Genomic DNA, 23,393 nt, shown 5'->3' on the forward strand with positions numbered 1-23,393 from the left:
CGAAGTAAAATCGTTTACACGTAAAAAAAAAAAAAATTCTACCTAGGGTAAATCAGCTATTTCCCGAGGTAAAATTGGTCCCGGTAGGAAGCAGCGTAGAACATAGTTTCAAAACTTCCGTTGAGATTCCGCGTAGGAAACTGTTCTAAAAGCAGATGTGTCAGGTATGACAGAAGAGATTGGGAAAACGACCAGTGTTTGGAAATGGCTAATCTATTTGTTATTAGTGTTGACGTCCGCTACACACAAAGACGCACATAATATCGATTAAAGTCCGAATGTGCTAAATGATTAGGTTTCGCTGACATATTTGCATATAAAACATAAGAACTTATCTGTGTGAAGTGAAGCAGATGCTTCAAACCTGTATTTTTATTCTCGTCCGTTTATGAGTTCAAACTAGTAGACATAAAAGTCCTTTATAAAGACCAATTTAAAGCTTTTTGTAAGGATTACAAAGAAATAATAGCTTGACAACGCCTATGGGTCAGTTAACTCCAGCTGAGAACACCCACAGAAGCATATGACTGTCAAGAACAAACAGGTGATATTCAAAATGAGTCAGTTATGCAAAAAAGAGAAAATTCTCCAAAATTTATAGGATGACCTGTTCTGTAAAGTTTAGGAAAAAACGGCTAATTAGCACGGGCTGTTTTGCTGCAATTAGGGCACATTCAAGCTTTTTTCAGTAGTGCTGTAAATTATAATTACAAAAACAGAATTAAGTGGCTTTCGCCAAAACAGTTGAACCAATGAAAAATTGTTGACACAAAAGGTCGAAAAATAACAAATTAGTTTATTATGCATATTCTTTCATTAAAAGAGGGGCGGCTCTCATAAAGGCAAGAGAAAGACTTACTAATAGCTTTTGCTCTGTATTGCAGAGACCATTGAAAGCATACGGAAATGACGATCAGGTGGCAGGTTGGCGCTTATTTTGTTTTGTTTCTTTTCCAAGTAAAGTCTCAGTCACCTTCAACTCCTTGCTTGTCTTGCAACACAAGTTCTTCTGTTAACATGGCCACCAGTTCAACTCCGTCCGTCCGCTACCGTCCTTCAACTCGAAGAAGACCGGATCTATGTAACTTTGACAAACTAAATGTCTGTTGGCTTCATAGTCCGCCTTACCTCATGAAAGACAGCAATGGAAACATTTCGGGAATCTTTCACCAAGCAGTCAATCAGATATTCAGGGAATGTTGTCGATCAAACTCCAGTTCTATGTTAAACTACGTGCGCGAAGCCAGGAATTTTGAGGAACAAAAACAATGCATGCAGGACCGTAAACAATATGATATCGTCTTCCCACTTCTTTATTCAAATATTCAAAGTCTTTCTTACGCCAGCACGTTCCAAAGATTAATAGAATCTCCCGGGATAGCCGTCGTAAAAAATCGAAACTTTCTCGAGCAGCGGGCGAAGTCTAATGCACTAAAGGAAATCTCTCAAAGTTGGACCGTCCTTCTGCTGGCTTTGATCTTAAATGCAATATTCGGAATTCTTGTCTGGGCATTGGTGAGTATTACATTTTCTTTATTTTGCCTTTTTAACAGAAGCAATGAAGCTTTAGATATTAAATTTCTGTACTTCGATAACGGCTCCTCTTAGGAACAGAAACTAAAAGAAAAGGGCGGAACGATGTGAAATAATTACAATAATTTCCCATGCAAGAAACAAAAAGCTTTAAATATAAACAGCAGCGGCAGGTACAGTAATATTGTAAAGACGAATGACTGAGATTGCGAGAATAGGTAAAATAGGTAAACCAAGGATTGTGAACAAACTACGAAAGGATTATTTTTCCAGCTGGTCTGTAAATTGAAGCTTGAGAGAAGCTCCTCCAATTCTAAACGACCATTGTCCCCGTTGTTATAGATGAACCTAATTTTTGCAAATAGTCGCGAGTCGGTGCATAAAATGGACAGAACAGTGTCGCTCGCGGCTATAGCCTTGATACTTATTTTTAGTGAAAATAAGAGTTAAAAGGCTTTCGGTTCCCGCCAAAATATAGGCCTTATTTTCACCCTCTTTGATTAGTCGATTCGATTAGTCGTGGAAATAAGTAAGAAAAAAGAGCGCCCTATTTTTATATGTTGTTCAAACCTAGCACCTAAAAGAAATACCATGTAAATAATTCATTAGACTTTGAAATACTCCAGACAGTTTGTCAACAAATATTTTAATATCTTTTTGAGAGAGTTCAGTGAAATTTAATCACTTTCATCGGAGCAAAAGAAGGAATATCTGAGAGATGGCCGCTAACAATTAATTAACCTTTGAAAACAAAAAATCAAAAAACAAAAATAAAACGCGATAGGTGTTCAAATGTAGATTTATATATATTATATTGCCGAAGAAGTTGCCGAAGATAAATTACCATAATGGCTAATTGATTTTCTGAAAAGAAGACACCGGCAATTTATTCAGTGAGTTGTTATTGCGAATGGTAGACTTTATGATTAAAGTGAATACATCACGCTAGGAATCAAGCGTGTGGCGCATAAGTGCCGGCAATAACTGAAAGAAATTTTTAATTAAAATGTGGCTTAAATACACAAGGCATAGTACCATGGTAAAGATACAATTATCAGTTCTTTGTTCTTTGCGGCAGTTAATCCCATACTAATCACTTCCACCGCAAGAGCAAAATTCAGGTGTACTCGGTATACACATGCTTAAATGTGTTCTCATTTCCTCGCTTTCTCTGCTCCGACAAATCTCTCTTTGATTTAGACGTTTTCAAAACTAAAATTGTTCGCCTTGTGAATTGTACCTCTAGTCATTCGTTCCTTGATGTTATTATATCTTTCAGTTAGTACACGTGGTGTGATTGGTCAGTTTCGCTGTATTTCAATGTACGGCCCGCTAAATTTGAAAGTTTCCTTTCCCGTGCGCCCGATTAACCTTTGAGATATAATACATATCTTACCAATCTCCTTTTCTCGGTCCGTACAGTAACTTACGGATCCTCGGTTTTTTCCCGTTGATTTATGGCCCAAGCGCGAAATCGACGGGAACAAACTCGGTCCGTAACTTACAGTACGGACGTAAGAGAGGTATTTATTAAAAACTGGATCATTGTATAGTCCCATAATGCATTCCAGGGATTTGATTGGCTTAGCGGCCATGGTATATGAGCAATTATACCATGCCTGAGAAGTAGCGACCATTAAATGTTTCCTGTTTGTTCTTGCAAAACGAAATCAGCAAGATCTAGCAATATTTCTTGACGATTATTCCACTCGCGCTTGAACAATGGATATGATATCATATCCAAAGCGTGCTCGTGTAATAATTGCTAATTATACTACACCCGAAAAGTGTCTTCCGAGCTTCCTTGTAAAATAAAATCAGTAGGTTCCAACAATATAACTTGGTTGTTTTTTATAAAACAATTATGCTATTCGTGCTTGCTTGACTGTCTATCATCTCATATTTAACGGACGCTCGTGTAATAATGCCGTAATTCTGCTTTGCGACACTTATGAGTTACACCAAAAGAAGAAAGGGGTTGATGATAGTCTTTTCTGCAGCCCTGGCACTCGTTTCTGAAAAGTTTCGAGATCGCCTAAGAGAAAGCGAGCCTGGAAAGATCTCGGATGTTTTTCTGAGGAAAAAAAAACTACTAAGACTAAAACGTTTGTTGTAGGATTCTCGAGCAAACCCAGAAGAATTTCCTCAGGGATTCTTTCGTGGTTCTCTGGAAGGAATTTGGTGGGCATTCGTTACCATGACAACCGTTGGGTAAGTGTGTAGAAATGGAATGTTCAGTGTCGAGTTCTTCGTGATAGTGCGAAAAACTGTGAAAGACTATGTGTCTTGTTGGTTGTATTGCTAAATAATGTCTTTAACTCCGTTCTCAGTGTTATATAACTGTCTGTAGACATGAAAATAAGCGCACACGTTCCTGCAGTCAGTTCCTCAGTCTCCTGTCAATCAACCAGTCAATTCCAGCATGCAGGGCCTATCCTCCCCGGACCGTCCCCGGGGAATTAGGAGTTTTTTAAAACAAACTGGTAAAGGCTTCACGGCCAGGACAAACGAGCCGTTCAAACGCCCCACGGCACATAAAAAGATAAGTTCTTCGTTTCTGTGCTTACCTTCATGTAAATAATGATAATTAATTCAAGCCAAACTAAAGGTGAGTTCGATTGGCCCTATTTCGGATTAGAAATACATACAACGATGACAAGAAAGCCCTCATAAAAGGCTTTAGGGGTTACTGGAGCACGAGACGGCTCTTAAATTCTCATGTGTCAGCGATTGTTTGCAGAATTGGTCTCCCAAATTTCTTAAAGAGAGAAATTTAACAGTTATTCCGCTCCGCTTATTCTTATTCCGAAATACGGGTCAATCGAACGCAAGCTAAGTCTCTAACAGGTATCGTTCCAATGACTGTTAGTTCTGTGCATGTACAGCTAATCACGAATTTAATTTATGTCTTCGCTGGTGAACTTGAAAGGAAGTGAGAATGCTATGAAACAAAAATTCACGAGACCGTGAAAATTTCCCCTTGGTGGTGGTGGTGGTGGGGGAGGGGGGGGGGGGTTTCCGGGACGAAAAATGTGGAAAAATCCCTCCACTAATGCCCCGGGGGATGGGCTCTACTGGAATTAAATGATGCATGGTAAGAGCATTTAAGCTCAAAGCTTTAAAGCTGAACAATTCCAACAAAATTCTTCCTTGAGGTATTGAGCCAGAGTAAAGTGCGCATTAAAATTTTTGTTGCCTGTTAATGTTATTCTGTCCTTAGATATGGAGATAAAGCGCCTAAGTTATTTTTGACCCGAGTTCTTGGTGTCATCTGGATGTTTGTGGGTGTCATTGTTATGGCATACCTAACTGCAACCATGATATCAGCTTCGACGTTTGCAACTGTGACAGACCACACTATGATTCTGGGCCAAAAGGTTGGTTAGACTGATAAGAAGAAGTAACTCAATTAATGATTACAATAACAGATGGACACTAAGGGAACTAGCAACATAACAAGTTTGTTCGAAAAGCACCTACCTTGTCTGGGGAAGGGGGGTTATTAAAGACACCACCTATCTTATGAACATTACTTTTAACATTACTTTATTGGCTTTAAAATTTGAATTAACACAAAAATATTCAGCTAGCAAGAGTCAGCGATGCTAGATAAACAAGAAAACTGAGGTTTGAATCTCACGGTCGTTTTTTACTGATGGATAAATCGAGGGATGGCTATTCAAAAAAGACAACATCTTTGGAGATTGAGGAAGGGGGATGCAGGCAGAGACCACCACCTATTCTGTGGTTTGGTGGGTCCTGTTCGAGTATAGTAGTTTTGACCACTCCCCTCAGCTATTTGTTATATCTGGAATGATACCTTAGAGCGGCTTTCAATTGAGTGTCAAAAGCAATTTCGCGTTAGCTTTAGTTTTGCTTTGCTAGACTCTATGATTGATCTCAACCAATGGGAAACCAAACCAAAACCAATCGTACTTGGTCGCACGCGTTTTCCCGCGCTTGACGCAGGTTACATGTATTTGCTTCGAGTTCTGATTGGCTTAGTGTGCTATTTACATCTGTTGTGATTGGTCAGAGAAATTACTTTGGTTTAGGTTTTATAACACTCAATTGAAAACTGCTCTAATCTGAAGGTATATACCCTAATCAGTAGCTAGCCCTCCTCCCCCGTCTTGGTTCAGTTTTACATTGTAGATCATAACCGAGACCCGTATGGAAGGTCTGGATCCACCACTGTTAATTAATCTACATTCAGAACTCATTATTTCATGTGCGGGGGGCAGGGATGGCGCAGTGGTGAGAGCACTCGCCTCCCACCAATGTAGCCCGGATTCGATTCCCGGACTCGGCGTCATGTGTGGGTTGAGTTTGTTGTTGGTTCACGTCTTTACTCCGAGAGGTTTTTCTCCGGGTACTCTGGTTTTCCCCTCTCCTCAAAAACTCCAGTTCGATCCGGAATGTGCGGGGCAAGGGCAGAAAAACGATCGGAATGGACCGGTGCCAATGATGGCACGGGCTTAGTGGTTCGGCTAGTTCGGTGCCTGTTACCACTTGTCATATAAACAGCAAAAAAATTTTTTGTTGGAAATATAAATGGTGCAGTTCACTGAAGTAAAATATTTCTAAAATAAAAGGTAAGCACGGGAATTTTCCGGTCATTTCCGTCGGAATGGCAAAAGAGGAATACGTCTGAGCACTTCCATCTTTTCTGAAGGGTTTCTACTGGAATAAGTTGCAACATTAATATTTAAATTTTTAACTGAACAGGGAGGCAATTCAGCAAAACGTATTGGAATTTGTGATCTCGTATTGAAGGAATGGACTGATAAAGACACGATGTACCATGCTTTTTTTTCTTGCTACAGTTTGGAGTTTTGAATGGAAGTCAAGGATACAACGAAGCCCTGAAGCAAGGAGTAATAGTTACGAGTAAGAGACTCTTATGTGCCTTTTACCAAGTCTCAATTTTGACTGTTTCATTTGTGACTTTTCCCTAAAGGACGGTGCCTACTTTTGTTACTTCGCATATGTTCTGCGCATCTCGAAATACTCGGGTTTCCTATGGGTGATGCTTACTAAGTACAGGGATATTTTTGCGCAGTTTAGAACTATGCGGAGAAAGCAGAACTTAGCAAGTGCTCTTGGCATCTAAATATAAAATTGGGGGTAACCATGCTTTTTTCAGAGATAATAAAGCTTCAATTTGGAAAAAAAAGCCATACATTGCTTTGTATTTTAATGTTTTTTAGAATAATTGTTGCTTCATTATATCTGAAAAATGCGTGGTTACCCCTAACTTTCTTTTTGGATTTCAATAGCCCTTGCTGAGATCTGCTTCCCCCGCATAATCATTAACCACGCAAAAATACTTCCTTATTTGTAGGCATCGTGTTTTTTTAAACGATCACTCTTACTTATCAGGAACGATGCAGCTCTGGCGCGAGTTAAGTTTTGATAGTTCGAAGATGGACTTACCGCGTTTCGCCAGGATATGAACGGAATTGATCCTCACTCAAATAAGTAAAAAATTACCTTGTCAGTGATTAGTTCGAATTAACGCTACTTTTATCCACGAAAATTGGTCCTCTTGATTGAATTCAGCTTTTTTTTTAACCAACAAAGTTAAAGTACGCGCTGAAATGTGAATACAATCGCCTACGCAATGTTCAAGAACAAAACCCAAGAACAGTTATGTATCTCAAAATTAAATCCAGCGTGATTTATTGGTTCGCCAAAAACACAAAATGAAACGGTGCGTATATTGCCAAGAACTGCATCCGGTACACTAGAACCAGTACAGTTAGACTGACAAATTTGATATTAGAAGTAGTAAATAGAGGGAAAAACTACTGGTTCCAGATAAAGATACGTCATATACAATCCATTTCTGAGTTGTTATGCCCAGGTTGTCAACAAACGGAAGATTTGACGAGAGTTCGGTCTGTAACTAGCGTGCACTCCACAGAGCTGACTTTCACGCACTCTCACAGCATTTGAACTCACTTTAGCTCTCCCTCTGCAGTCATTCATTTGGCTTTAGGCTCACATCTACTCTCACCGAATCTCGTGATTTTCATCTCATTGACTTCCATCATTAACCCTGGTACCCTCATTGATCCTCATACATTCTCATTAACTCTTATGTACTGTCGTCGACTCACATGCGCTATCATTGATTCGCATGTACCCTCATTGACTCTCATAAGCTCTCATACACTCTCAATGACGTTCATGCACTCTCGATGTCTCTCATATACTCTCGTTCACTCGCATGTACCCTCATTGTCTCTGATGTACTCTCATATTGACTCTCATGTTCTCTTGTGACTCTCATGTACTCTCACGTACCCTCATGGTCTCTGATGTACTCTCATATTGACTCTCATGTTCTCTCATTGTCTCTTATGTACTCTCATTCCCTCTCATGCACCCTCATGGTCTCTGGCGTACTCCAATATTCACTCTCATGTTCTCTCATCGACTCTCATGTACTCTCGTTCACTCTCCTTTTCCCTTATGGTCTCTGATGCACTCTCATTGACATGCGTGCACTCTCATTGACTTGTATGCACTCTTATTGACTTACATGCACTCTTGTTGACTTACATGCACATTCATTGATTTGCATGCACTCTCTTTGACTTGCGTGCACTCTCATCACTTGTATGCACTCTTATTGCCTTGCATGCACTCCTATTGACTTACATGCACTTTCATTGATTTGCATGCACTCTCTTTTGACTTGCGTGCACTCTCATTGACTTGCATGCACTCTTATTGACTTGTATGCACTTTCATTAATTTGCATGCACTCTCATGGACTTGTATGCACTCTTATTGACTTGCATACAATCTTATTGACTTGTATGCACTTTCATTGATTTGCATGCACTCTCATTGACTTGCATGCACTCTCATTGACTTGTATGCACTTTCATTGATTAGCATGCACTCTCATTGACTCGTATGCACTCTTATTGACTTGTATGCACTTTCATTAACATGCGTGCACTCTCATTGACTTGTATGCACTCTTATTGACTTACATGCACTTGCATTAATTTGCATGCACTCCGATTGACATGCGTGCACTCTCATTGACTTGTATGCACTCTTATTGACTTACATGCACTTTCATTGATTTGCATGCACTCTCGTTCACTTGCGTGCACTCTAATTGACTTGTATGCACTCTCATTGACTTGTATGCACTCTCATTGACTTGTATGCACTTTCATTGATTTGCATGCACTCTCATTAACTTCCATGCACTCCTATTGACTTGTATGCACTTTCATTGATTTGCTTGCACTCTCATTGGCATGCCTGCACTCTCATTGACTTGTATGCACTCTTATTGACTTGCATGCTCTCTTATTGACTTACATGCACTTTCATTGATTTGCATGCACTCTCTTTGACTTGCGTGCACTCTCATTGACTTGTATGCACTGTTATTGACTTGTATGCACTTTCATTGATTTGCATGCACTCTCATTGACTTGTAAACACTCTCATTGACTTGCATGCACTCTCATTGACTTGTATGCACTCGTATTGACTTACATGCACTTTCATTGATTTGCATGCACTCTCTTTGACTTGTGTGGACTCTCTTTGACTTGCATGCACTCTCATTGAGTTGTATGCACTCTTATTGACTTGTATGCACTTTCATTGTTTTGCATGCACTCTCATTGACTTGTATGCACTCTTATTGACTTGCATGCACTCTTATTGACTTGTATGCACTTTCATTAATTTGCATGCACTCTCTTTGACTTGCGTGCACCCTCATTGACTTGTATCCACTCTCATTAAATTGCATGCACTTTCATTGATTTGCAGGCACTGTCATTGACTTGTATGCACTCTTATTGACTTACATGGACTTTCATTGATTTGCATGCACTCTCATTGACTTGTATGCACTCTTATTGATTTGCATACACTCTGATTAACCTGTATGCACTTTCGTTGATTTGCATACACTCTTATTAACTTTATCTGCTTTCATTGACTTGCTTGCACTCACATTGACATGCATGCATTCTCATTGACTTGTATGTACTCTCATTGCCTCGCAAGCACTCTCATTGACTTGTATGCACTCTTATTGACTTGGATGCACTCTTATTGACTTACATGCACTTTCATTGATTTGCCTGCAGTATCTTTGACTTGCGTGCACTCTCATTGACTTGTATGCACTCTTATTAACTTACTTGCACTTTCAGTGACTTGTATGCACTTTCATTGATCTGCATGCACTCTCATTGGCATGCCTGCACTCTCATTGACTTTTATGCACTCTTATTGACTTGCATGCTCTCTTATTGACTTACATGCACTTTCATTGATTGGCATGCACTCTCATTGACTTGTATGCACTCGTATTGACTTACATGAACTTTCATTGATTTGCATGCACTCTCTTTTACTTGTGTGGACTCTCTTTGACTTGCATGCACTCTCATTGACTTGTATGCACTCTTATTGACTTGTATGCACTTTCATTGATTTGCATGCACTCTCATTGACTTGTAAACACTCTTATTGACTTGCATGCACTCTCATTGACTTGTATGCACTCGTATTGACTTACATGCACTTTCATTGATTTGCATGCACTCTCTTTGACTTGTGTGGACTCTCTTTGACTTGCATGCACTCTCATTGACTTGTATGCACTCTTATTGACTTGTATGCACTTTCATTGATTTGCATGCACTCTCATTGACTTGTATGCACTCCTATTGACTTGCATGCACTCTTATTGACTTGTATGCACTTTCATTAATTTGCATGCATTCTCTTTGACTTGCGTGCACTCTCTTTGACTTGCGTGCACTCTCATTGACTTGTATCCACTCTCATTGAATTGCATGCACTTTCATTGATTTGCAGGCACTGTCATTGACTTGTATGCACTCTTATTGACTTACATGGACTTTCATTGATTTGCATGCACTCTCATTGACTTGTATGCACTCTTATTGATTTGCATACACTCTGATTAACCTGTATGCACTTTCGTTGATTTGCATACACACTTATTAACTTTATCTGCTTTCATTGACTTGCTTGCACTCTCATTGACATGCATGCATTCTCATTGACTTCTGTGTACTCTCATTGCCTCGCAAGCACTCTCATTGACTTGTATGCACTCTTATTGACTTGTCTGCACTCTTATTGACTGACATGCACTTTCATTGATTTGCATGCACTCTCTTTGACTTGTGTGCACTCTCATTGACTTGTATGCACTCTAATTAACCTACATGCACTTTCATTGATCTGCATGCACTCTTATTGGCATGCCTGCACTCTCATTGACTTGTATGCACTCTTATTGACTTGCATGCTCTCTTATTGACTTCCATGCACTTTCATTTATTTGCATGCCCTCTCTTTGACTTGCGTGCAGTCTCATTGACTTGTATGCACTCTTATTAACTTACATGCACTTTCATTGACTTGTATGCACTTTCATTGATCTGCATGCATTCTCATTGGCATGCCTGCACTCTCATTGACTTGTATGCAGTCTTATTGACCTGCATGCTCTCTTATTGACTTACATGCACTTTCATTGATTTGCATGCACTCTCTTTAACTTGCGTGCACTCTCATTGACTTGTATGCACTCTTATTAACTTACATGCACTTTCATTGATCTGGATGCACTCTCATTGGCATGCCTGCACTCTCATTGACTTGTATCCACACTTATTGACTTGCATGCTCTCTTTTTGACTTACATGCACTTTCATTGATTTGCATGCACTCTCTTTGACTTGCGTGCACTCTCATTGACTTGTATGCACTGTTATTGACTTGTATGCACTTTCATTGATTTGCATGCACTCTCATTGACTTGTAAGCACTCTTATTGACTTGCATGCACCCTCATTGACTTATATGCACTCGTATTGACTTAAATGCACTTTCATTGATTTGCATGCACTCCCTTTGACTTGTGTGGAGTCTCTTTGACTTTCATGCACTCTCATTGACTTGTATGCACTCTTATTGACTTGTATGCACTTTCATTGATTTGCATGCACTCTCATTGACTTGTATGCACTCTTATTGACTTGCATGCACTTTTATTGACTTGTATGCACTTTCATTAATTTGCATGCACTCCCTTTGACTTGCCTGCACTCTCATTGACTTGCGTCGCTCTCATTGACTTGTATCCACTCTCATTGAATTGCATGCACTTTCATTGATTTGCAGGCACTGTAATTGACTTGTATGCACTCTTATTGACTTACATGGACTTTCATTGATTTGCATGCACTCTCACTGACTTGTATGCACTCTTATTGATTTGCATACACTCTGATTAACCTGTATGCACTTTTGTTGATTTGCATACACTCTTACCAACTTTATCTGCTATCATTGACTTGCTTGCACTCTCATTGACATGCATGCATTCTCATTGACTTGTATGTACTCTCATTGCCTCGCAAACACTCTCATTGACTTGTATGCACTCTTATTGACTTGCATGCACTCTTATTGACTTACATGCACTTTTATTGATTTGCATGCACTCTCATTGACTTGTATGCACTCTCATTGACTTGTATGCTCTTTCATTAATTTGCGTGCACTCTCATTGACTTGTATGCGCTTTCATTAATTTGCATGCACTCTCATGGACTTGCATGCACTCTTATTGACTTGTATGCACTTTCATTTATTTGCATGCACTCTCGTTAACTCGTATGCACTCTTATTGACTTGTATGCACTTTCATTAACATGCGTGCACTCTCATTGACTTGTATGCACTCTTATTGACTTACATGCACTTGCATTAATTTGCATGCACTCCGATTGACATGCGTGCACTCTCATTGACTTGTATGCACTCTTATTGACTTACATGCACTTTCATTGATTTGCATGCACTCTCGTTCACTTGCGTGCACTCTCATTGACTTGTATGCACTCTTATTGACTTGTACGCACTTTCATTGATTTGCATGCACTCTCATTGACTTGTATGCACTCTCATTGACTTACATGCATTTTCATTGATTTGCATTCACTCTCTTTGACTTGCGTTCACTCTCATTGATTTGTATGCACTCTTATTGACTTGCATGCACTCTTTTTGACTTGTATGCACTTTCATTAATTTGCATGCACTCTCTTTGACTTGCGCCCACTCTCATTGACTTGTATGTACTCTTATTGACTTGTATGCACTTTCATTGATTTGCTTTTACTTTCATTGGCATGCCTGCACTCTCATTGACTTTCTTGCACTCTTATTGACCTGCATGCTCTCTTATTGACTTACATGCACTTTCATTGATTTGCATGCACTCTCTTTGACTTGCGTGCACTCTCATTGACTTGTATGCACTGTTACTGACTTGTATGCACTTTCATTGATTTGCATGCACTCTCATTGACTTGTAAACACTCTTAGTGACTTGCATGCACTCTCATTGACTTGTATGCACTCGTATTGACATACATGCACTTTCATTGATTTGCATGCACTTTCTTTGACTTGTGTGGACTCTCTTTGACTTGCATGCACTCTCATTGACTTGTATGCACTCTTATTGTCTTGTATGCACTTTCATTGATTTGCATGCACTCTCATTGACTTGTATGCACTCTTATTGACTTGCATGCACTCTTATTGACTTGTATGCACTTTCATTAATTTGCATGCACTCTCTTTCACTTGCGTGCACTCTCATTGACTTGCGTGCACCCTCATTGACTTGTATCCACTCTCATTAAATTGCATTCACTTTCATTGATTTGCATTCACTGTCATTGACTTGAATGAACTCTTATTGACTTGCATGGACTTTCATTGATTTGCATGCACTCTCATTGACTTGTATGCACTCTTATTGATTTGCATACACTCTGATTAACCTGTATGCACCTTCGTTGATTTGCATACACTCTTATTAACTTTATGTGGTTTCATTGACTTGCTTCCACTCTCATTGACATGCATGCATTCTCATTGACTTGTATGCACTCTCATTGCCTCGCAAGCACTCTCATTGACTTGTATGCACTCTTATTGACTTGCATGCACTCTTATTGACTTACGTGCACTTTCATTGATTGGCATGCACTCTCTTTGACTTGCGTGCACTCTCATTGACTTGTGTGCACTCTTATTAAATTACTTGCACTTTCAGTGACTTGTATGCACTTTCATTAATCTGCATGCACTCTCATTGGCATGCCTGCACTCTCATTGATTTTTATGCACTCTTATTGACTTGCATGCTCCCTTATTGACTTACATGCACTTTCATTGATTTGTATGCACTCTGTTTGACTTGCGTGCACTCTCATTGACTTGTATGCACTGTTATTGACTTGTACGCACTTTCATTGATTTGCATGCACTCTCATTGACTTGTAAACCCTCTGATTGACTTGCATGCACTCTCATTGACTTGTATGCACTCGTATTGACTTACATGCACTTTCATTGATTTGCATGCACTCTCTTTGACTTGTGTGGACTCTCTTTGACTTGCATGCACTCTTATTAACTTGTACGCACTCTTATTGACTTGTATGCACTTTCATTGTTTTGCATGCACTCTCATTGACTTGTAAACACTCTGATTGACTTGCATGCACTCTCATTGACTTGTATGCACTCGTATTGACTTACATGCACTTTCATTGATTTGCATGCACTCTCTTTGACTTGTGTGGACTCTCTTTAACTTGCATGCACTCGCATTGACTTGTATGCACTCTTATTGACTTGTATGCACTTTCATTGATTTGCATGCACTCTCATTGACTTGTATGCACTCTTATTGACTTGCATGCACTCTTATTGACTTGTATGCACTTTCATTAATTTGCATGCATTCTCTTTGACTTGCGTGCACTCTCATTGACTTGTATCCACTCCCATTGAATTGCATGCACTTTCATTGATTTGCAGGCACTGGCATTGACTTGTATGCACTCTTATTGACTTACATGGACTTTCATTGATTTGCATGCACTCTCATTGACTTGTATGCACTCTTATTGATTTGCATACACTCTGATTAACCTGTATGCACTTTCGTTTATTTGCATACACTCTTATTAACTTTATCTGCTTTCATTGACTTGCTTGCACTCTCATTGACATGCATGCATTCTCATTGACTTGTATGTACTCTCATTGCCTCGCAAGCACTCTCATTGACTTGTATGCACTCTTATTGACTTGGATGCACTCTTATTGACTTACATGCACTTTCATTGATTTGCATGCACTCTCTTTGACTTGCGTGCACTCTTATTGACTTGTATGCACTTTCATTTATTTGCATGCACTCTCTTTAACTCGTATGCACTCTTATTGACTTGTATGCACTTTCATTAACATGCGTGCACTCTCATTGACTTGTATGCACTCTTATTGACTTACATGCACTTGCATTAATTTGCATGCACTCCGATTGACATGCGTGCACTCTCATTGACTTGTATGCACTCTTATTGAGTTACATGCTTTTTCATTGATTTGCATGCACTCTCGTTCACTTGCGTGCACTCTCATTGACTTGTATGCACTCTTATTGACTTGTACGCACTTTCATTGATTTGCATGCACTCTCATTGACTTGTATGCACTCTCATTGACTTACATGCACTTTCATTGATTTGTATTCACTCTCTTTGAATTGCGTGCACTCTCATTGACTTGTATGCACTCTTATTGACTTGTATGCACTTTTATTGATTTGCATGCGCTCTCTTTGATTTGTATGCACTCTTATTGACTTGTATGCACTTTCATTAATTTGCATGCACTCTCTTTGACTTGCTTGCACTCTCATTGACTTGCGTGCACTCTCATTGACTTGTATCCACTCTCATTGAATTGCATGCACTTTCATTTTATAGCAGGCACTGTCATTGACTTGTATGCACTCTTGTTGATTTGCATACACTCCGATTAACCTGTATGCACTTTCGTTGATTTGCATACACTCTTATTAACTTTATGTGCTTTCATTGACTTGCTTGCACTCTCATTGACATGCATGCATTCTCATTGACTTGTATTTACTCTTATTGCGTCGCAAGCACTCTCATTGACTTGTATGCACTCTTATTGACTTGCATGCACTTCTATTGACTTACATGCACTTTCATTGATTTGCATGCACTCTCTTTGACTTGCGTGCACTCTCATTGACTTGTATGCACTCTTATTAACTTACATGCACTTTCATTGACTTGCATGCACTTTCATTGATTTGCATGCTCTCTGATTGACTTGCATGCACTTTCATTGATTTACATGCAGTTTCACTGACTTGCTTGCACTCTCATTGGCATGCATGCACTGTCATTGATATGCATGCACTGTTCCTTGACTTATATGTACTTTCATTGACTTGCTTGCACTTTCATTGGCATGCATGCACTGTCATTGATTTGGATGCACTCTCATTGACTCGCATGTAGTCTCATTGCACTTGTATGCGCTCTCGTTGACGTAGTTTGAACCTTTGCCAACTAATACTGACTGTCGGCTTGTTTGGCTTATTCTGTTAAGAAAAACGAAAAATTTAGCTTGTTCTTGTCGTAGTCCTTAAGAGTTTTTTTGTTTGTGTTTTTTCAGAGTATAGTGATCTTAAGTCACTCGGGAAGGGACTTCTCGACAACGAGGTAGAAGGAATTCTGTTAGATGCGTTCACTACTTCGTACAGCTTCAATAAAGTCTGGGAATACGGAGACGAGTTTGAGAAAGTCAAAATTTTAGATTTCCCCTTCTTTGTTGGATTCTACCTGGCACTCCCCTTTGTTAATGTCAACGTTGGCTTGAAAACTTGCACCACGCGTAGAACACAAGAACTAGTCGACAGCAAGATATACAAGATGGCCCTCGATTACATTCAGAATCCTAATCTCAAAGTAAGTGGCTTTAAGAAATAATATACTTCATTATATACTTATATACTCAACGAAAAAAAAAATAGAATTCAAAAGAAAACACCCTTTTATCTTAAGGGATTAAAAGCGTATACGTATTAATCTGGTAAATTGTCTACATTGGCATAAGGTTCTCACACTGTTGTCCTCTTGCGATGAAACAGGTAACGCGGGGAGACTTGGAAACCGACGTAGAAACAATCAGATGACATTGCCAGGGAAATATGGGTCTCAGTAAAATAATTTGTACATTACATGCACAAAACTTCGACTTTTACTTAATACCTACCGACTTGACGTTTTGGCATGGCTGTTCTGCGTTCTTCAGATTAAAAAAACTAACATGAGCATGACAAAAATATAAAAATGTTGTTTCCTAATTGATGTTGTATATATACGCAGCCGCTTTCAAGCTTGAAGAAGGCCGAAAGGCCGTCATTATTGCGCCTTTCAATAACAGATGGACTCTGAACTTCACGAAACAACTAACGATTTGCGGAAACAACCGGCTGACGACAAAGTGGCTCGAAATCCGCCAATCATAGCGCACGAACATAACCTTTTTAGGCCTATTCCAAACGTCGTGCTACCGCCGTGCCGAACTAAACACGGCAGTAACACGATGTTTGAAACCATTTAGTTCGGCAGGCTGAATTACGTTTGACACGACTATTTAGCACGGCAGTAGCACGACTTGGTTTCAAACGGCGTGCTATTGCTGTGCTAAATGTGCTAAATTCATAAATTATTTTAATGTATCTTGGGTTAATTTTGTCGTCTTTTGTATTTTATATGTTTTAGAATTTGGTGCGACTGAATTAAATTCGACGTTTTACCCAATGCCGTGCTACTGCCGTGCCACTGCCGGGTCAAACTGATTTAAGTTCGGCACGGCAGTAGCGCGAGGTTTGGAACAGGCTTTACCCCGTTGAGCTAATCTCGTTCCCAGAGTCCTCAGGCTTTTTGGCAAGCGGTTGGTCGCCAGGAGAGACGCTGGAAAATTTTCCAGGATTCTCCAAATTCTCCAGAGTCTCTTCTGACGACCAACCGCATCCAAAGAGCCTGAATACTCTGGGTACGAGATTGTCGTTGAGCCAAACGTTGTTGTTTTCTCAGAGGTCCGCTGCAGTGATTGACGTACCGGTTGGGTGAATCTTGAACTTCAGAGTCGACATGTCGACCTTCCAGCATTAGGATTGACAAACTCTTGTAAAAAAAAAACCTTTTTCCACAGGACAGAGGAGGAGAATGGAATACGCGTTTAAACCTCTTTCACAGAAGTGAGGATCTGTTCTTCTACACTATAGTTACCTTGTTGGGTATTCTGAGTGTCTTGGTTCTTTTGGGCCTAAGCTGGGATATGTTAACCAGGAGGAAGACAAGAGACTTCAAACTAGGAGGAGCAAGTAAGGGCCCGACCTCATTTTGTAAGCCATTTTTTTTGTACACTGTTTTTGTTAAACAACTGCTTTTGAACAGTAGGTGATAGTTGGTTTAATCTTAGAGGATGCTGTACTTAAGTAGAGGGTGTTGTACTTAAGTCCATTCAAAAACGCAACTTTGTATAAAGGTCACAGCATCCATAAACTAACAGAGTTGAGCATGCTCCGAACCCTCTTTCCTCCCACCCACTGCGTTTATCCGAAAAATTATGAAATGCAGCCACTGCAAACTTAGCTTATTTTTTCAGGCTACAAAAGAGACGTCGCCATGGACACCCAGTTGACTAGAAGGGAATTAGAACGAATGATGGAAAACATTTGTGAGGTCGAGAAGTGCCTCGAAAAGATTTTGGAGTTGAGACAGGCTTATGATAAACTAAACAATTATTGGAGTGAGCAGGCAAGTCAGAGAGCAACACGTATGATCGCTATGGTAAACCATCCCGCAAAGATTTGACATTTACCTCTCTTACTCTGGTCTTGTTAGAGATGGTGACTGGCGGGTGTCGATGTGAACTTGATTTGTTGAATAGTACTAGTGTATACCTGCCAACTCTCACGGATTATGCCTGAGTCTCACGCCTGCGGACCAAAGACATCGATCTCACGCATCGAGGACAATTTGTCACGGACAAGTTGTTCTTTAACACATGATTAATAACAAAAATTCAATTCAATTTTCCTAAAAGGGCGCTTTTTGATACAGTTAGGACACAAAATGTTGACGTTGTGTCCTAGCTGTATCACGACACGCTAAAACGTTAGTGTTTCAGTTTGCATTTTGGTTTCAAACGTCTACTATCCGTTCGAATCGGAATTGTTCAAATATCGTCGGAACATCTTTCGACATTTTTGGCAACGTTCAGAAGTCCTCTGAAAATCGAAAATCTTCGGAAGTGGCTGGGACGTTTTCGGCAGTTGGCAGGTATACTGGTGTTGAAAATTAAGCGGCGTGCTCTGCACCGTTGAGACGTTGCACTGAAATCGGGCTCTGGTGCCAGTCTACAAGCAGGTTTCTCGATTGTCACAGGGAACTGAATTCCTAGATCCCTGTGGGTAAGGTGTCTCAAATTTTACAGGTCCCGGTTATGAGAACGGGCAGTATTAGTGTTGATCTCGTACCCAGAGTCCTCAGGCTCTTTGGCCAGCGGTCGGTCGCCTGGCGACCAACCGCTGTTTTGGATAAAATAAATAAACAAGAACTGACATGCTGGCGCTATTCCCAATTATTTAAGTGTGAAATGAAATGCGCTCTCTCCAATTAATGCTTCTCGTGTAGCCCCATAACAAAACTGAACGCCTTGCAGCAACAGCAAATAAATCCAATAGGCGATAACTTGCAGATAAACCTGCAGTTTTGTAACATTTTCCGTGTAAACATTTTCTAAAACTATTGAAGCGAGTAATGTTAAATGTAACTTTTGAAAGTAAGCTATTGCACGGTTGGATTTTAAACTATAAATTTCTTAAAATATGTTATAGTGAAATTGATAAGTTCACTACCACTTTTTGCAAAGTTAAGCATGAAAATTCACAAAACGTTTTATTGTCCTCACGCAAATGTTACGTTTCTTTGGCCACACCTATAAGGATAAATTTGAAAACGAATGTTTTTCTCTCCGATTCGGCCATCCGTACTCACTAGACCGGTGTTTACGACCACTGAAAACGAGGATCTGTTTAAAACGCTCTCCACGATGGATAAATTTGAAAATTCTGACTTGGAGCTTTATGAAAACACAGACGTCACAACAGTAATGTGTGTATGCTGTACTGTGCATTAAGCTTTTCTGCGGATGAGAGAGTGAGTAGTGTGGACTACAAAAATGACACGGGAAACATTTGTTGCCTTATCGGAGCGAAAAAGGCCAAATTTATCCAGATTAGGGCCAAGTCAACTACTGTAAATAACCAAGTCAAGTATTATTCTAATGCGTTGCTTGAAGATAGCTTTATAGTTTAGTGTTAAGTCACCCAAAGTTTGGTCACATGACAACGGCCGCTTGAACAGGCGTTTTTCAAGGACTTCGCAACGTTTGGCGCAATGGTGACTAAGGAAAATTATTTGACATAGGTTTGTTTAGATATTTTACTGCGTTAAGCCTGATAGAAGAGAATTTTAATTTTGGAAGAGCAAATTGTCGAAGTTTTTCACGGCGTTATAAGTAGGTTTCGTTTGTGGGTATAATTTGGGTTTTACCTTGGTGTAAGAACCTGTGAAGCTTACAGCTGCCGTAAAACAAAGAAAACAAATACGTCAAAACAATACAGATAAGGAAAAAATAACCTACAACACAAAGAAAAACATATAGCTAAACTTGAGATGGTTCAGAGGCGCTCTGCCCGCTTTGTATTGGATTGATTCCATCCCATAGCTAGTGTCAGTGAGCTGCAATGGGATTCCCTTCTTCTTTTTCTTCTTCCAAGAAACCCCACCTCCTTCAAAAATGTGAGGGGTCGTTAAAAGTGAATAAATAAATTGGCTAACAATATGCAAATTACAAATAGATAAACAAGTAAATAAATAAATATAAATAGATAAGTAAAACACACAAACGGATGCGGTCAAGAAACTAGTGCTTTTTTGAAAGAGTCCAAGTTCACCTTGAAGAAAGAGGGAAAAGGAGCAAACTAACCTTGCTCAAAAAAATCGACAATGATCAAACAATGCTCCCTCTGGGACAAAAAAGTCGCCAAGTGATTACGAACGCTAAGAAAGTCCAGTTCGGTCATACTGATTATTTCAAATTTTCTTTTTTCCCAAGAACACTGAATAAGGGAATGGAATATTCTTTTAAAAGAATGTAGTTAAAGCTCGATCCCATGCAGCTTTGGTTGCCGTTGTTTCAGTATTGTAAAATTTTCTGGTTATTTATTATTAGTATTATTTATTTATTTTTAAATCCTTTAACCGCTGACAACAAGAATCATCTTATTGATGGACGCGAATAAATTTGGTTCTTACACCTAGGTAACCCAGAATTTGGCATTGAGCAGGTGAAAGTTTGACTGATGAACTGTTTAAATTGCATATTACAAAATTCAAATTACTTCGATGGTATACTGCCTATCTGTTCAAGGCAAGCAATTTATGGCCGCGGTTTTTTTTTTTTCGGGACTACTCTAGTCTCCCTCACAGCCTTTCTGTGTCTCGTCACGCAACGCTCCTCCCCACACAGAACGGCTGCTAGGAGACTAGGACTACTTCAGAATATTTACTCACGGAATATACGTTATTCACGTTCCTTTTGAACTAATTCTGTTTTCGTAATCAAAACGATAGATAGCAGAATAAACAGAATACACACTCTTGCGAACGTTTTCAGGTTTATGGGAACAGGTGGAATATATTGCATTCATTTTTGAACTGATAGTCAATGTTTCCAGTTATTCCTGAACAGGAATTGTCGCGAAATAATGCGCATTGCAATCAGCACTTTATTTATTCACTTCATCAGTTCCGCTCTACATTGAAATTATGAAGAACTTAGCTTAAATAAAGGTCGTTGAAGGCCGATAAATAAATGATGTGGGGATGACAAAAAAAATTACCCGATGAATTATGTAGCTGTGTGTAAATAAATGATTGCAATTGCTATTAAAACATTTGCCACTTGAGATGTTTAATGCTAATGTTATGGTAATAATGGGGTTGACAGGCCTACGCGACTCTCATGTGCGTGTTTTAGCCTAAATAAAAGTTTTGCCCTCACAGGTATGTCTTTAAGAGAACACCCTTTTCTCTATGAAATGAGCGGTACTCCCTGTGAATTTTCTTTTAGCGCTGGATTTTCTCAAAACCATGTGCTTGAGTGTCGTATGTTTTGTATTTTGAGCTGAAAGGTCATTGTTATATGACCTCTTGTTGTTTAATTTGTTTGTACTTAAAAATGATTTCCAAACCCCGTGGTTCCTAGGGACTTAAATGAGTGAAAAATGTCGAGTTCAAAACTTGGTCATTTCCCCCCCCCCCCCTCCCCCAACCCGCCAAGAGGAATTAAATTCGATTTTTGGACACCCAGAAAGTATTCATGAAAATGGGACCAATTGATTCAGCGTGTTTGAAAACGTCCCCTGGGACACGTTTTAGGGCTTCCAAAAGACCGGGAACAAAGAAACAGCCCACAAAAAATGAAGTATCTTTTAGATCAAAGCTAAACTTTTTTGTCAGGGCTTTGTTTGTACTTAAAAACGATTCCCAAGTGGTTTTTTTGACATCGCGAAGTTCCTAAGAACTTAAACGAGGGAAAAATGTCGAGTTCAAAACTTGGTCATTTTTTACCCTATGCCCCCAACCCCCCAAGAGGAAAAAATTTGATTTTTGAACCCCCAGAAAATATTCATGAAAAGGAAGCTAATCTATTCAGCGTGTCTCAAAACGTCTCCCGGAACACGTTTTAGGCCTTCCAAACCAGCAAAGGAAGAAGTCACTTTTGGGTCAAACCTAAAACTTTTTTCAGGGCTTTGTTTGTACTTAAAAAAGTGATTCCCAAAATATTTTTTTCGACACCCCGAGGTCCCTAAGGACTTATACGAGTGAAAAATGCTGACCTCAAAATTTGTTCATTTTTGACCCTATCCCGCCTCCCTCCCCTCCTAAGAGGAAAAAAAATCGATTTTTAGATTACCAGAAAATATTTATGAAAAAAATGCCAATTGATACAGCGTGTCAGAAAATGTCTCCTGGGACATGTTTTAGGCCTCCTAAGCTACCGGGGACAAAAAAAAAAGTCCACATAGGATGAAGTCACTTTTAGGTCAAAACTAATTGTAAGGGCTTTGTTTGTACTTAAATGATTCCCAAGTGATTTTTTTCAACAACCCGAGGTCCATAGGGACTTATACGAGTGAAAAATGCCGACTTCAAAATTTGATCATTTTTGACCCTATCCCCCGTACCCCTTTAGAGGAAAAAATTCGATTTTTGGAACCCAAGAAAATATTCATGAAGAAAGTTCCAATCGATTCAGCGTTCCCAACATGTCCACCGGAAAACGTGTTAGGCCTCTTTGGGACCCGGGACAAAGAAATAGCCCACAAAGGATGAAGTTACTTTTGGGTCAAAACTAAACCTTTTGGCCGGGGCTTTGTTTGTACTTAAAAATTATTTCCAAGTGCTTTTTTTCGACACCCCGAGGTCCCTAGGGACTTAAGCGACTTCAAAATTTGGTAATTTTTGACCCTATTCCCACTAATTCCCCCCCCCCCTCCTAAGCCCCACCTCCAGGGGAAAAAATTCGAATTTTGGACACCCTGAAAATATTCATGAAAAAGGTGCCAATCGATTCAGCCTGTCCGAAAACGTCTCCAAGGACACGCTTTTGGTTTCCTAAGGGACTGAGGACAAAGAAATAGCCCACAAAGGGTCAAGTCACTTTTGGGTCAAAACTAAACCTTTTTGTCAGGGCTTTGTTTGTACTTATAAATTATTCCCAAGTGATGTTCTCGACACCCAGAGGTCCCAATGGACTTTAACAACTGAATAATGCCGACTTCAAAATTT

At 39.6% G+C, this 23,393-nt stretch overlaps 1 protein-coding gene across 3 annotated transcripts; it reads left to right on the forward strand.

Annotated features, from left to right (window-relative positions):
- The first annotated feature begins 369 nt into the window (after positions 1-369).
- On the forward strand, positions 370-21,508 carry LOC146481229 (uncharacterized). Of its 3 annotated transcripts, none has more exons than XM_085108926.1 (8): positions 370-544; positions 885-1,515; positions 3,650-3,744; positions 4,754-4,910; positions 6,360-6,423; positions 16,138-16,430; positions 17,683-17,854; positions 18,139-19,040. In XM_085108926.1, exons 2-8 carry the CDS (start codon positions 907-909, stop codon positions 18,345-18,347), a joined length of 1,599 nt encoding a protein of 532 aa, XP_084965052.1. In that variant the 5' UTR covers positions 370-544; positions 885-906; the 3' UTR covers positions 18,348-19,040. The 3 variants fall into 3 exon arrangements, 2 of the variants coding, with proteins under 2 accessions (XP_084965052.1, XP_084965051.1); XR_014864555.1 differs by lacking the exon at positions 370-544 and having other exon boundaries at positions 630-1,515; positions 18,139-18,969; positions 19,019-21,508; XM_085108925.1 differs by lacking the exon at positions 370-544 and having other exon boundaries at positions 630-1,515.
- Positions 21,509-23,393: the final 1,885 nt, after the last annotated feature.

Source organism: Pavona decussata, unplaced genomic scaffold (assembly GCF_977016875.1).
Source record: "Pavona decussata unplaced genomic scaffold, jaPavDecu1.1 SCAFFOLD_51, whole genome shotgun sequence".
NCBI lineage: Eukaryota > Metazoa > Cnidaria > Anthozoa > Scleractinia > Agariciidae > Pavona > Pavona decussata.